At 49.8% G+C, this 14,976-nt stretch overlaps 1 protein-coding gene across 1 annotated transcript in view; it reads right to left on the minus strand.

Moving 5' to 3' along the window:
- P2RX3 (purinergic receptor P2X 3) overlaps positions 1-14,976 on the minus strand; it is a 736,403-nt gene that overhangs the window by 653,150 nt on the left and 68,277 nt on the right. Inside the window, exon 4 of the mRNA XM_040320880.1 lies at positions 14,735-14,798. Within this exon, the coding sequence (XP_040176814.1) occupies positions 14,735-14,798 (64 nt within the window). The remainder of the gene's footprint in view (positions 1-14,734; positions 14,799-14,976) is intronic.

Consider the following 14,976-nt stretch of genomic DNA (forward strand, 5'->3'; position numbering starts at 1 on the left):
CGATCGGTTTGGACCGATGAAACGGTCCTTCAGTCCGTTTTAATCGGTTTGGACTGATCGTGTGTACGAGGCCTAAATAATAGAACAAATGTTTATATTTTCCAAAAAATACCTGTGTTCTAAATGTTCTAAGCATATAAATATAACCTTCCCTCCTGACTTCAACTTGACTTACTGTATATCTGGGGAAAATATGCCCTGAAATAAGCATACAGCTGATGAAGTCTGAAAATTATGAAGTCTCCTCCAAAGAGCTTGTTACAAATGGAAAATTTGCATGTAGAATGTATAAGAGCACCACAGATCTAGTGTGAGACCATGAGGTCAGATGATAAAATTGACATGATGCAGGGGCTCAAGTATTGGTCAGCAAACTACAAAATAAAAGCCTACACTACTTCAGGTCACCTTATCTTTTATTTTGAAGTTTGTTGCACAGTATTCTCCAATTACTGTGGTGCTCTCGACCTTTATACAATAGTTAGGCTACCCAGGGATACCCCCTGTTGACAGAAAGCTGCCATTAAAATGTTGACTTCAAGTCTTTTCTACAATGGGTTCAGTATTCCACCACTAAATTTTTTTTAGATACGGAATCTAAGTAGTGATTTCAGAATCAGGATTTTAAACCAAAAAGGTTGAACAAGTTCAATTTACGCCTAGTAGGGATGAGCTTCGTGTTCGAGTCGAACTCAGGTTCGACTCGAACATTGTATGTTTGCTCGTTCGTCGAATTGTGAATGTTAAGGGCCGTTAGTGCCAAATTTCGAGTGGCGCATCACGGCCCATTATTCACTGCGGCATCGCAGTGCATTGCTGGCTGATGATTGCCCGCATGCCTTGGCCAATCACAGCGCGCAAAAAACGGTGAGCCATTGGTGGCTTTGGCCAATTATACCTCAGGGGATTTAGTACATGCCCCACCCTGTATAAGGCCGCCTGCGTGGTGGCCTTGTGTAGTGTGTTACATAGTTACATAGTTACATAGGTAGTCAGGTTGAAAAAAGACATAAGTCCATCCAGTTCAACCACAAAAAAAACTAAATAAAAAACACAGTACAATACCATACACCCAACTCCATACCCACAGTTGATCCAGAGAAAGGCAAAAAACCCCAGCAGACAGGGGCGGACTGACAACTCATGGGGCCCCCGGGCAATAGGAGATTATGGGGCCCCCAGGCTTAGAGATGGCCGCCATCTTTTTTTGATGCAACATGAATGTGGGCAAACCCATGCGGAGAGGCACCAAGCTCCGTGACATGCCGAGTGGCTTAGAGTTGGTGACCCACTAAATTCACCAGAAGCCTCTCATGGGCAAACAATTGCAGCCTCACTGTGCCCCATCAAATGCAGCCACTGTGCCCCATCAAATGCAGCCAACTGTCCCCCATCAAATGCAGCCAACTGTGCCCCATCAAATGCAGCCAACTGTGCCCCATCAAATGCAGCCAACTGTGTTCCATCAAATGCAGCCAACGGTGCCCCATCAAATGCAGCCAACGGTGCCCCATCAAATACAGCCAACGGTGCCCCATCAAATGCAGCCAACTGTGCCCCATCAAATGCAGCCAACTGTGCCCCATCAAATGCAGCCAACTGTGCCCCATCAAATGCAGCCAACTGTGCCCCATCAAATGCAGCCCACTGTGCCCCATCAAATGCAGCCACTGTGCCCCATCAAATGCAGCCAACTGTGCCCCATCAAATGCAGCCAACTGTGCCCCATCAAATGCAGCCAACTATGCCATCAAATGCAGCCAACTGTGCCCCATCAAATGCAGCCAACTATGCCATCAAATGCAGCCAACTGTGTCCCATCAAATGCAGCCAACTATGCCATCAAATGCAGCCAACTGTGTCCCATCAAATGCAGCCACTGTGACCCTCAGCACCCCCCCCCCCCCACATGGGGCACAGTTGGCTGCATTTGATGGGGCACAGATGCAGCCACCGTGCCATTAAATGCAGCCACTGTGACCCTCAGCCCCCCACATGGGGCACAGTTGGCTGCATTTGATGGGGCACAGATGCAGCCACCGTGCCATTAAATGCAGCCACTGTGACCCTCAGCACCCCCCCCCCTGTTGTCTGACCGACACTTGCCCCATCTTGGTGGCAGGTCAGGCAGTGAGTGACGGCAGTGAGATGTGGGACGGGCAGCGGCGAGCTGCTTACTCCCTGCATTTCTTCTTTTCTCCTGCTAGGCGTCCAATAGGAGTGCCTGTCCTTTCAGCCAATCACATGATGGGTATCAGACCCGCACTTCCTGATTGGCGGAGTGCCGGTTCATTGTTAGAAAAGCAAACATTAATTTGCTTTTCTAAACCCACCTGGATGGGCTCTGAGTGCTCTGCGCTCCAAGCCCACCCTAATGTGAAGCCTATTAGAGCCTATGGCTCTAATCAGGTGCTTCAAACCTCCCCCCGCAAAGTAGGCACCCAGTGTCCTAAAAGGGGATGGACACCTGAATTGGGGGTGGCCATGGATAGATTCATGCAATGCATGAATCTATACATTCTACATAGAGGGGGTGGTGCCCTTAATGTATGGACCGCCCCCTGGTATACACACGTACATGCACTGTATACATACACAGTGTATATATATATAGTGAGAAGTGCCATGCTTCTGTGCTGAACTTCTCCAATCTCTGCTACATCTCCCTACTCATCACCTGCCCACCAATACACAGGCACAGCCTCCTCCTCTCCTGTATTACCACATGTGAGCTGCTGGGGCACTACAAGTACCAGCATGGCAGAAGGGGCAGGAGCAGTGTGTTCTATCAGGATGATTTTTGGAAAAAAAGTGCTGGTGTGTGTATATATAGATATATATTTATCGATATATACACACACCAGCACTTTTTTTCCAAAAATCATCCTGATAGAACACACTGCTGCTGCCCCTTCTGCCATGCTGGTACTTGTAGTGCCCCAGCAGCTCACAGACATAGCATGTGGTAATACAGGAGAGGAGGAGGCTGTGCCCGTGTATTGGTGGGCAGGTGATGAGTAGGGAGATGTAGCAGAGATTGGAGAAGTTCAGCACAGAAGCATGGCACTTCTCACACACAGATAAACCATCTAACAGCAAGAGGAGCCCTGCTGCTACACAGCCTCCCCCCTCCCCCTCCTCACCAGGATAGGTAAGCACTGATAATACAATTCTTCCAGCTTACCTTTTATGAGGCAGCAATCCACCCCACACTGCAGGTTGTCCCCTCCTCCCTCTCATCTCTCCAGCAGTCGGCATCTCCTGCTCCTATGTCAAAAAAGCCGCGCTGGAGAAGGGGGCGTGTACACTGTGCTCCCATTGGCTGAGGCAGTGGAGAGGCGGGGCAGCTACAATATCGAGATTTGTACATCAAAATTATGTCGGTAGTGGCCAATTCAGTGATAGATGTCAGAAAACACTGATTCCAACAAACTGTCCCTGCTTTTACCAAGGCTGCCAACCCTGATGGGGCCCCCTAGTGGCCAGGGGCCCTCGGTCCGTGCCCGACTGACCGAATGGTCAGTCCGCCCCTGCCAGCAGAGCATGATCCAATTTGCTACAGCAGGGGAAAAAAATTCCTTCCTGATCCCCCGAGAGGCAATCGGATTTTCCCCATATCAACTTTACCTACAAATCTTAGTACTCAGTTATATTATGTACATTTAGGAAAGAATCCAGGCCTTTCTTAAAGCAATCTACTGAACTGGCCAGAACCACATCTGGTGGGAGTCTGTTCCACATTTTCACAGCTCTTACTGTGAAGAAACCTTTCCGTATTTGGAGATGAAATCTCTTTTCCTCTAGTGTTGCGGCAGTGGTTAAAGATCGAGAGAGAGAGACAGTGTCATTTCAATTGAGTTAGATAGAGCAGGCAGGCAGGCAGGCGAGTCAGTTACAGTTACAGTGTGTAGAGGATATATATGCATCCCAGGTGTTGTATGTGACAATGCCGAGCAGCAGCCTGTATTTATGGGAGGAGCCCTGGCAGCCTATATAAACTCCTCACCTGCCTCCAGGCTCCGTCGGCTTCCTGTCTCAGCACAGACTTCCGGCGCACTTCGATTGCGTCACCGCGTCACTCGTCGCATCCGCGCCATCCAGCCGCATCCGCAACTCTCAGCCGTCACAGCAGACACCGAGGCGTCCGCTCGCTTCACACCCGCCCGTCCGGCGTCAAGGTAGGCTCCCCTCCTTCCGCACTCAACCCCCACCTACACCGGAGGTCTCATTTCCACCCCCTCCACACGCATGACTTCCCATACCCAGGGAAATGTTCCCCATTTCATATGTACTATAGGTGGGCGCCCAGGGGACACTTCCATACAACTGATGGCTGAGCATGGTTTCAGACATTTGTGCCACATGTTCAATCACACTTCGATGAGGGGAACTCTCACTCTCCCATGTTTCCCTGGCAATGTCCAGTAGGCCCCGGGGGTGCCTCCCATACCGTAACTCAAACGGAGAAAACCCTGTGGACGATTGGGGAACCTCTCTTATGGCAAACATCAGATAAGGGAGCATATAGTCCCAATTCTTTCCGTCTTTATCCACCACCTTCCTCAACATTTGTTTTAAGGTTTTATTAAACCTTTCCACTAACCTGTCTGTTTGAGGGTGATATACTGATGTACGTAATTGGGTCACTTTCAGGAGTTTACAAAGTTCTCTAGTCACCCTAGACATAAACGGGGTGCCCTGGTCAGTTAGGATCTCCTTAGGGAGACCCACACGTCTGAAAAGCTGAAATAACTCTTTAGCAATGGTTTTAGCAGAGGTGTTTGAGAGGAATCGCTTCTGGGTAACGGGTGGCATAGTCCATTATTACCAATATGTGCTGGTGCCCTCTAGTGGACTTCAGTAAGGGGCCAACCAAGTCCATGGCGATCCTCTCAAAAGGACCTCAATAATGGGCAGGGGTACCAACGCACTGCGAAAATGTGGCATGGGTGCAGTAATCTGACACACTGGACAGGAAGAGCAGTACACTTCCACTTCCTTAGTGATCCCAGGCCAATAAAACCTCTGGGTGATTCTCTCCCAGGTTTTTTCTGCTCCCAAATGTCCCCCAAGAATGTTCCCATTGGCCAGTTCCAACACCATCTTGTGGTACGGTTTAGGCACTACCAGTTGCTCAATGGTGTCCTCTATCCTCTGTGACACTTGATATAACAGGTCCCTTTTAATAATGAAATAAGGGAGGGCAACCCTCTCGTCAGGGTTAACTAACTCCCCATCTATCTTCACTACATTCTGCCGGGCTCTTAGCAATGTGGGGTCCCTCAATTGCTCACTGATAAAATTTTCTCTGTGCACCTTGAGCTCATCAAACCCTATCGGCTGCTGTACCTCTTCTGAGGTAGCCGGCTCCTCCCTAGGGACTAGTGTTTCCCCTGCTAAGACTGAGAATGGAAACTCAGCAGAATCCTCACAGATAGAGGATTCTGGAGTAGATGGTTCAGGCTCAGAAGAACCACTTACTGGGGAATCTGGGCAATCCCAGAGTTCCCAGAACTTTGGGAAATCCCTTCCGACAATGGCATCTTGTGGCAGTCGGGGAACTAGACCCACTTGGTGACACAAGGTACCGAGGGAGGTTTCAAAGGAAACCATAGTCACCGGATATTCTCGAGTGTCCCCATGTACACAAACTACAGCCATTTTCCTAGGATGTAAGGTTTTTCCCACCACTAGATCACTTTTCACCAAGGTGACCAGGCTACCTGAATCCAACAATACCACAACATCTTTACCATCTAAGCACATTCTACATAAAGGTTTCTCATTCCCATTTACTGCGGTGCATGTGGTTGCAAAAAGGGACTGTTGTCTCTCTGTCAGAAAGTCACACTGCATGGGTTCATCAACCGCTGGGCAAACCGCTGCTACATGTCCCTCTTCCCGGCAACGGTAACAGATAAACCTTCTGGTCCTCTCTTGTGGGATGGGTCTTCCAGGCCGCTCTCGCCAACCACTAGCAGTGGTCCGGATAATACCTCTAGTTGTTCTTTGGTCCCTCTCTCCACCCCCATCCCTTGATGCAGTCTTACCTATAGGTGGGGAGGGTCTGGTCTTGGGGTGGAAAGTCTGTGCATCTCTGGGGAAAGGGGACAAATTTTCTGTTGTTAGGTACCTTTCGACCAGGTCTACTAGTTTGTCTGCGGTTTCCGGACCGCCATGGCTCACCCATTTCTGCAGGGTGTCAGGAAGAGACCTAAGAAATTTGTCAATGACGACTCGCTCCAAAATTTTTGGTCCGGGCAGAGTTTCTGGCTGCAGCCATTTTCTGGCCAAATGGATGAGGTCATACATCTGCGACCGAGGTGGCTTCTTCAGCTGATAACTTCAATTGTGGACCCGCTGAGCACGGACAGCCAGGGTTACACCAAAACGTGCAAATATTTCCTTTTTTAACCGATCATAGTTTTTTGCATCTGCAAGCTCCAAATCAAAATATGCCTTTTGGGCTTCTCCAGATAATAGGGGGGCCACTAGTCCAGCCCACTGTTCTTTAGGCCAACTCTCTTTTTCCGCTGTTCTCTCAAACGTGGTCAGAAACATCTCAGGGTCATCATCTACAGTCATCTTTGGCAATAAGTGGCTTACCCGAAAAGTCGGTATGTTACTGGCCTGACTGCCAACCTCGGCCTGCTGTCTCTGAAGCTGTTTCACGATGGCCTCCATTTGCTGCTGGTGTCTCTGTTCCAAGCCTGCAATGCTCTCTTGGCGAGCTGCAAGGCTCCGCTGCAAACCTGCATTTGTCTGCTGTTGATTTGCATTTGCTATAGCCAGCTGCTTCAGTATCTCCTCCATTTTGGGTTTACTTTAACTGCCCGCGACACTCCACCATGTGTAAGGGGTTAGCTCGGTAGCGGGGGTGTGTGACCTCCTGAGTGGGTTCACTACACACTGAACTATACAGAGAGGCAGCCGAGGGTGGTTGAAAAACAAGCGCTATGGTTTATTCTTCCATATTGCTGGAAACAAGTGCAAGCATCCAAACAGCATAAACAAAACATAAAATAAACCCTGGCCACTTGAGCCGTCTACCTTCACAACACAGGAACCTACCTATGGAGTCTGGCACAGCCTACTGCTGGGCAGACACTGCTGGTCTTCCAGCAGAAAACAATAGTCGTTTTGATTTTTTTATCACACAGCAAAAATATCAACAACCACTTCACCTTCAGAAGTCTTTCTCAGCTCACTGCTCTCCTTAACTCAACAAGCCTCAGGATGCAGCTTTCAGTAGTAGTCCTCTGGACAACTTATAGAGGCCTTAATTGCCTCATTCTGAACAGCTGAAGCTATCCAACATCCTTAAACCTTTCTGGCTACCTCTGCGGCTGACACCTGATAGTAATTGTAGAATTTTCTAAACAAGGCAGAAATGTATCTCCCGTCTGTGACAATGCCCCCAGATTTACCTGACGTCCTGTCACACCATGTTTATACCGTCAGTGTCACCCCTTTCCCCACAAGTAGTGACCGACGCCACAGCCTCCACAAGTTTCGTGACTATTTTTGGCCACCACTGGTTCGCAGGACCATGGCCGCCAGAAATACTAGCGATCTCGGTCTTCAGCCAGACGTCCTCCTTGTTCGAGTTGTACCCAGTCGTAGCAGCCGCCCAACTCTGGGGCCACAGCTGGGATGGACAAACTGTAACCTTCACCACCGACAACCAGGCCACAGCCGACATTATCAACAAGGGCAGGTCCAGGTCCCTTGTTATAATGTCCTCCCTATGTCGGCTGGTGCAACTGTCCTTACTGCACCAATTCAACGTGCTTTGTACCTTCCTCCCCGGCAAGTGTAATCTCGCCGCAGATGCCTTGTCCCACTTTAATTATGCCTCTTTTTCCAGCAGAAACCCGGAGCCGATCCATCTTCAGCCCCTATCCTTCCATGGTCTCAACTGACCCTGGTCTAACACAGCACCTACAGCAAGCTACCCAGCTGATTAACCAGTTGCTTTCTCGCAATACCCTCAAAGCCTATCACACAGCTTGGGACACCTTTAGCAAGTTCTTGACGCGCCACTCCACGAACACCACCCCGAATGTCAAGCACGTACTGGTCTTCATCTCCAACTGCCATACTTGCCAGTCCCCTTTCATATAACACCATCCGTCTCTACCTGGCAGGCGTCCTGCACTTTCTGACCTTACAAGATCCGGCGAAGCCTTCGCTGTTTACGTCCCATGCAGTAAAAGCTGCCCTATGCGCAGTCCAGAAGCAACAACCAACCGTCAACGCCAAACGCCTGCCCATAACCAGCACCATATTTAGAGACCTGTCCGCCATCCTCGCCACATCCCCGTTCGGCCTCCAGCCTAGCTTGGTCATACAAGCGGCCATCTACCTAGCGTATTATGGTTTCCTCCGGCCAAGCGAATTTGCCTTCAACAGCCCTGCCGGCCAAGTCCTGCGCAGACGACACTTGGTCTGCCATCAAGACCGCTTCACGCTCCATCTCACTACCTCCAAAACTCAGCAATCAGGCCCAGGCTTAGATATCGCCATTTACAAGACAGCTAACGCCTGGTGCCCAGTGACCATATTGGACCGCCTACCAGGGATGGACTGGCCATTGGGACTACAGGGAGTTTCCCGGTGGGCCGATTGCTCAGTGGGCCGGCTTCAGTGACAGCAGACCACCGCCCCCCTCCACTCCTTTGTCTCTCCCTTCCCATAGCGCTCACCTCCTCTCCCTCCCCGCAGCGCTCAACTGGGGGGAGCAGAGAAGCAGGGGGAGGAGCAGGGGGGACAACAGAGGAGCATGGGGGAGGGGACAGACAGCTGACTCAACAGCTATGGCCTGGGAGTTTCTCACTTCTGCCTAATCTTGTCCCATAAGGGGGGGGCACCGAACTGATTCTTTCCCCTGGGTGAAATAATGTCTAGCTTCCCCACTGGTACTGCCTATAAGAGTACCAGTGCCAGCCGTTCTAATAAAGTAGAATGGCTAGTGAAGGGGGAAAGAGGGGGCTTGGGTGGCCGGGGGGGGGGGGTTGCGGGAGTTTGTCCCGGCCACCATGGGAGAGACCTGTCAAAGTGGGCCACTCTGGATGAAGTCCAGGGCCACATTTTTGTCCCAGTCCAGCCCTGCCGCCTACTGTTACTTTTGCCAGCCCAATCAGACTCCACTCCTCTACTCCCTTTTCCAGACAAACCTCTCAACACCAGCCAGTTCATTAAACACGTGAGGATCCTCCTACGGAGCCTGCACCTCAATCCTACCCAGTATTCGGGCCACTCCTTTCGTATCAGAGCAGCCTCAGCCACCTCGCGACACGGGGTCCCCGACCATATCATTAAGAAACTAGGCAGGTTGAAGTCTGCCTGCTTCACCGTACATTTCTGACCCTCAAGCGGAGATGGCACAAGTCTTCGTCAAACTTGCTCACTAATGTTCTGACTTAATAAAACTATACCCCTACCTGAATGTCTTTGCCCCCTTATTTTGGCGTACCGTCCATTAGGGCCAGCGCACATTTCAGGCCCATTGTATGTTGTGAGTCCTAGTCAGTCTGTGTCCATGTCCGTATCGGCCATAGGGCTCCAACCATAAATATATATTTATACACTGTATTGAGTTTAGCTAGATCTGTTCATGTATGCTCTTCCTAATATACTGACAGGCAGGCAGGTGATTGTGCTAGCTGCAGTATTTTCACTTGTTGTACTGTGTCCTCTGCACAGTGTGCACCTAAAGCTATGTGAATACAATTGCTGGTGTTCTCATATTAATACCACAGGCAGAGATCTGCAATTATTGTCAGTATTTGTGCAGCTACATCTCTCTGCAGGCCATTAGTATGTCTGAAGGACAACAAGGAGAGGCAGAGAGTCACGAGCCGATAAAAGAGGGCAAGCAGGCTCTGCATCTAAAGGGAACAGTGCTGGTCGTGGACATGGTGCATCCTCATCAACACATGGCCGTGGGACACGCTCGTCATTTTTTTGGCAGCTGGCCGTGTTGAGCCGTAACATGCCGAACACTTGGTAGAGTGGATGACCAATCCGTCCTCATCCTCCTCATCCTCTCTCCCCCAGGCTCAGGGTACTTTGTCTGGCAAAGCAGCTGCCAATGCGGCCTCTTCTCTCTGCACAATGGCATCAGTCACTCCTTCCCTAGCCCCACCATGTCCTCCTGAGGAGTCCCCCGAACTGTTTGACCACAGTGTTGGGTACATGCTGCAGGAGGATGCGCAGCGTTTTGAAGGCTCCGATGATGGTACCCAGCTAGAGGAAGACAGAAACGTGAGCCCAGAGAGAGGGGTGCCCAAGAAGGAATCTGGCAGTCATGTTCCCCCAGCTGCAGCATACTGCCAGGTTTGCTACAGTGATGAGGAGGGAGGGGTGATGAGGTCACTGACTCCACGGGGGTGCCTGATAGGAGGAGGAGGAGGCACATCTCCAATGAGGCAGAATGCCCTCCAGGGGCCAGCTTAAGGGCAGCACACCGACTGCATCTCACCGCAGAGCTCCGCATTTTCAGGGCGCTGCTGTCTCTCGCGTTATTCCAAAAGTTCTTGGTGTGGGCCTTTTTTGAGACAAGTGCATCAGATTGCACCGCTGCTATTTGCAACATATGTCACAAGCGTATCTCACGTGGCCAGAACATCACCCGCTTGGGCACCACATGCTTGACCAGACATATGTCGACCTGCCATGCAGTTCGTTGGCAAGCATACCTCAAAGACCCACACCAAAGAGGACCTCTCCTTGTTCCTCATCAGCTGGGATCTCCAACCCCACTATACCTTCAGTCCTCTCTGAAGCCTGCACTGATAGGACTGAAGGTGTAGAATTAGGTGTGTCACAGCCAAGTACTTGCGGGCAATCTACTATCGGTACACCAACGTCATATTGTACCAAGCAAATTTCCCTGCCCCAGCTGCTGCAGCTCCGAAAGAAGTTCGCTCCCAGCCATCCACATGCCCAGCAGTTGAATGATAGCTTAGCTAAATTGCTAGCACTTCAACTGCTGCCTCTTCAGTTGGTAGACTCTGCCCCCTTCCGTGAATTTGTGGAATGTGCGGTACCTCAGTGGCAGGTTTCTCACGGAAGGCGATTCCCGCTCTCTACTGGCATGTGGAAGGCAATGTCCATGCCTCGCTGGACAGGGCGGTCAGCGGTAAGGTGCATATTACCGCTGACTCATGGTCCAGCAGGCATGGACAGGGACGTTGCCTATCTTTCACAGCACAATGGGTGACTCTGCTGGCAGCTGGGAAGGATGCAGGCCAAGGTACAGTAGTGTTGGAGGTTGTTCCGCCACCACGCCTCCAAAATGCTACTACTGGTGATTGTGACACACCTATCTCCTCCACCCCCTCCTCCTCTTCTTCCTCTGAGGCCTCTTCCTGTGCTGATGTGTCCTCCGAACCAGCGGTGCTCCGTAGATGTTCAAGGGGCTACGCAGGCAAATAGATGCCATGCAGTGCTTGAGCTGGTGTGCTTGGGGGACAGGAGCCACACTGGGGCAGAGGTTCTGTCAGCTCTGCAGGGGCAGGCTCAGAGGTGGTTGACACCATGCCAGTTTAAGCCAGGAATGGTGGTTTGCGACAATGGCACCAACCTCCTCTCTGCCCTCCGACAGGGACAACTGACCCATGTGCCCTGTTTTGCACACGTCCTTAACTTGTTGGTGCAGCGGTTCTTGGGCAGGTACCCGGGCTTACAGGATGTCCTTAAGCAGGCCAGGAAATTGTGTGCATTTCCGATGGTCATATAATGGCAGTGCTCAGGCTGGCTGGACCTCTAAAAAGAATACAACCTGCCTAAGAACCGCCTATCTGTGACATGCCCACCAGGTGGAACTCTATGTTGGCCATGCTGCAGGGGCTGCACACACAGCAGAGGGCCATCAATGAGTATCTGTGCCAATATGGCACCAGGACAGGGTCAGGGAAGCTTGTTTTTTTCCCCCCACGCCAGTGGGCCATGATCAGGGATGCATGCACTGTCCTGTCACCATATAGGAGGCCACGAGGATGGCAGTGCATGCATCATTGACACTGTCCCTCTTATCCACCTGTTTGTAGCACCAACACTGTGTGGAATAATGGACAGGGCACTTGAGGCAGAACAGAGGGAGAAAGAGGAGGACTTCCTTACCTCTCAAGGCCCCCTTTATCCAGACAGTGTTCCTGCTTGCCCGCCTATTACACAGGAAGAGGACAAGGAGGAGAAAGAGGAGGATTGTGTCAGCATGGAGGTGGAGCCTGGCACTCAGCAGCAGCAGTCTTCAAGGGATCATTACAGTCCCAAGAAACCCATGGACTTTTACGTGGCTGGCAGGAGGTGGCTGCGGATCATGCCGTCCTCAGTGACCCAGACGGCTCTGCAACCGAATGCCTCAGCAAACCTATGCTGCATGGCCTCCCTGATCCTCCAAAACCTGTGGAAGGATCCTTGTATTCGAACTATCAAGGAGAGGGATCATTACTGGCTGGCAACCCTCCTTGATCCACGTTACAAAGGGTAAGGTTGCAGACCTTATCTTGCCAGCGCAGAGGGAGCAGAAGATGAAACATCTTAGGGAGGCCTTGCAGAAAGGTCTGTGCAACGCATTCCCAGAGACCGGGAGGTTACAAAATTCTGGTTCTGGACAAAGTGTTGCTGAGGGCTTCGTTCAGAGAATTTTTTTAGTCTGTTTTACATAGTACGGGAATACCTAGGGGCAAGATCAGACTTGGACACCTTTGCCACCAAAAATCATTAGGGGTTACTGGGTCTTCAGGGTGGATCACTGGCCAGAGCTTGCACAGTATGCAATTGAGCTACTGGCCTGTCCCTGCATCCGTGTCTATTCGGAATGCACATTCAGTGCTGCTGGAGGCTTTGTAACCGATCACAGGGGTGCGCCTCTCCACCGACTCGGTCGATCGACTGACCTTCATAAAATGAATCAGGCTTGGATCACCACCAGCTACAAGCACCTGATGCTGGTGTAACTGAATATTTTTTTTGGAAATGTCAGATCCCTTCAAGATCTGCCTATGCTGATGCTGAGTGACTATCCTGTCATGCTGAGTGGACCTATCTTGGTCATGCTGAGTGACTATCCTTTTCCTCCTCAATGATCATGCTGATAGCTTTAAGAACATTTATGGTTTCTGGGCACCGCCACCAGTGCTAACGCCCAATTTTTCTGCCCCTGTTCAACAGTGGAAATGTAATTACAATTCTTGATCTAATATTTCACAGCAGGGCTATTCCTGCGCCCCACAAGAGAAACTGAGTGCTTACAGTGTTGTGGCACCAGCACCACCACCAAAAAAGGCCCAATTTTTTTGCCCCTGTTCAACAGGGGGCATGTAATTACAATTCTTGATCTAATATTTCACAGCAGGGCCGATTCCTGTACCCACCAAGAGTAACTGTGAGGGCTTACAGTGCTGTGGCACCAGCACCACCACCACCAAAGGCCGAATTGTTCTGCCCCTGTTCAACAGGGGCATGTAATTACAATTATTGATCCAATATGTAACAGCACTGCCCATTCCTGCACCCACCAAGAGTATCTGTGAGGACTTAGTGTTGTGGCAACCAGCACCTGCACCAGCACCAAAGGCCCAATTTTTTCTACCACTGTTCAACAATGGCATGTAATTACAATTCTTGATATAATAGTTCACAGCAGGGCATTCCAGCACCCACCAAGACTAACTGTGAGGGCTCACAGTGTTATGGCAACACCAACACCTAGGGCCCAAATTTCTGCAGAGTATATATGGCAGCCCCCTACTTCAAACGTCCAACTTACAAACGACTCCAACTTGCAAATTGAAGGAGACAACAGGAAGTGAGAGGAAATCTACCCCTAGGAAGGGAAATTCTCTTTTGTAAGAGGTGTCTCCTGTCCACTGATGCTTTATCACCAATCCTTGTTTCAAAAAAAACATTTGTCATTGGGACAGAAAGTGAGGTGAAATCTTCTGAACAGATGCACAGACAGCAAAACAAATGTTACAGGGCTAAAAACCTTTCTCTGTTTTCCAAAAAGCTTACAAATAGATTTTGTGGCTGGAGCTATACTTTAAAAATGTACAAACAGATTCTACTTAACAACAAACCTACAGTCCCTGTCTTGTTTGCACCGCCTGTGTACTGCTGTTCAGAGTATATAGGGCTAAAGGGGCTGGTAATGACCTGGGGGGAGGGGGGGGAAACCCATGCTATTTTTCTCAATGATTTTCATCCATTTTGCAGGGACCAGACATCACATTAAAGCCTATATAAATGTCATTTTGTGCAGGGACAGTTCAAACACGGGAAACACGTGCCACTTCACTGGCATACTATAGACTCCCAGCAGGTACGATATTTAAAGGAATATTTCAATTTTTTTTTCACTTTAAGCATCATTAAAATCACTGCTCCCGAATAAACAGTCGTTTTTAAAACTTTTTTTGCATTGATACTTGTTCCCTGGGGCAAGACCAGGGTCCCCAAACCCATTTTAGGACAATAACTTGCATATTAGCCTTTAAAATTAGCACTTTTGATTTAGAACATTCGAGTCCCATAGACTTCAATAGGGTTATAAAGTTTGTGCAAACGTTCGGTCCGTTCGAAGGTTCTGATGCGGACCGAACCGGGGTGTTCGGCTCATCCCTAACGCCTAGTATATTTTACAAAAACAGGCAAATATGGCAAGCATAATGTTGTACTCTGACTAGCTAGACCTCAGAAATCTTAAAATCCAAACAGACAATCTTACCGTTGGATGTAGGCCTGTTTCTTGTACATTTGCTGTCTGTGGTGCATTTGTACTTCTCATCACTCTAGAATGGAAATAGAGAAGAAAAATATTAGGTTTAGCCTTATAGAAATTAAAAGGGAACCTGTGAAATATGTAAGATTAATAGCCGGTTCACACTGCGGCGGCACAACTTCGTGGGCGACTCGGCAAGGCGTCCTGAAGACGTTTTCAGAGGTGACTTGCAATATGACTTCTGTTTA

This window comes from Rana temporaria, chromosome 8 (assembly GCF_905171775.1).
Source record: "Rana temporaria chromosome 8, aRanTem1.1, whole genome shotgun sequence".
NCBI lineage: Eukaryota > Metazoa > Chordata > Amphibia > Anura > Ranidae > Rana > Rana temporaria.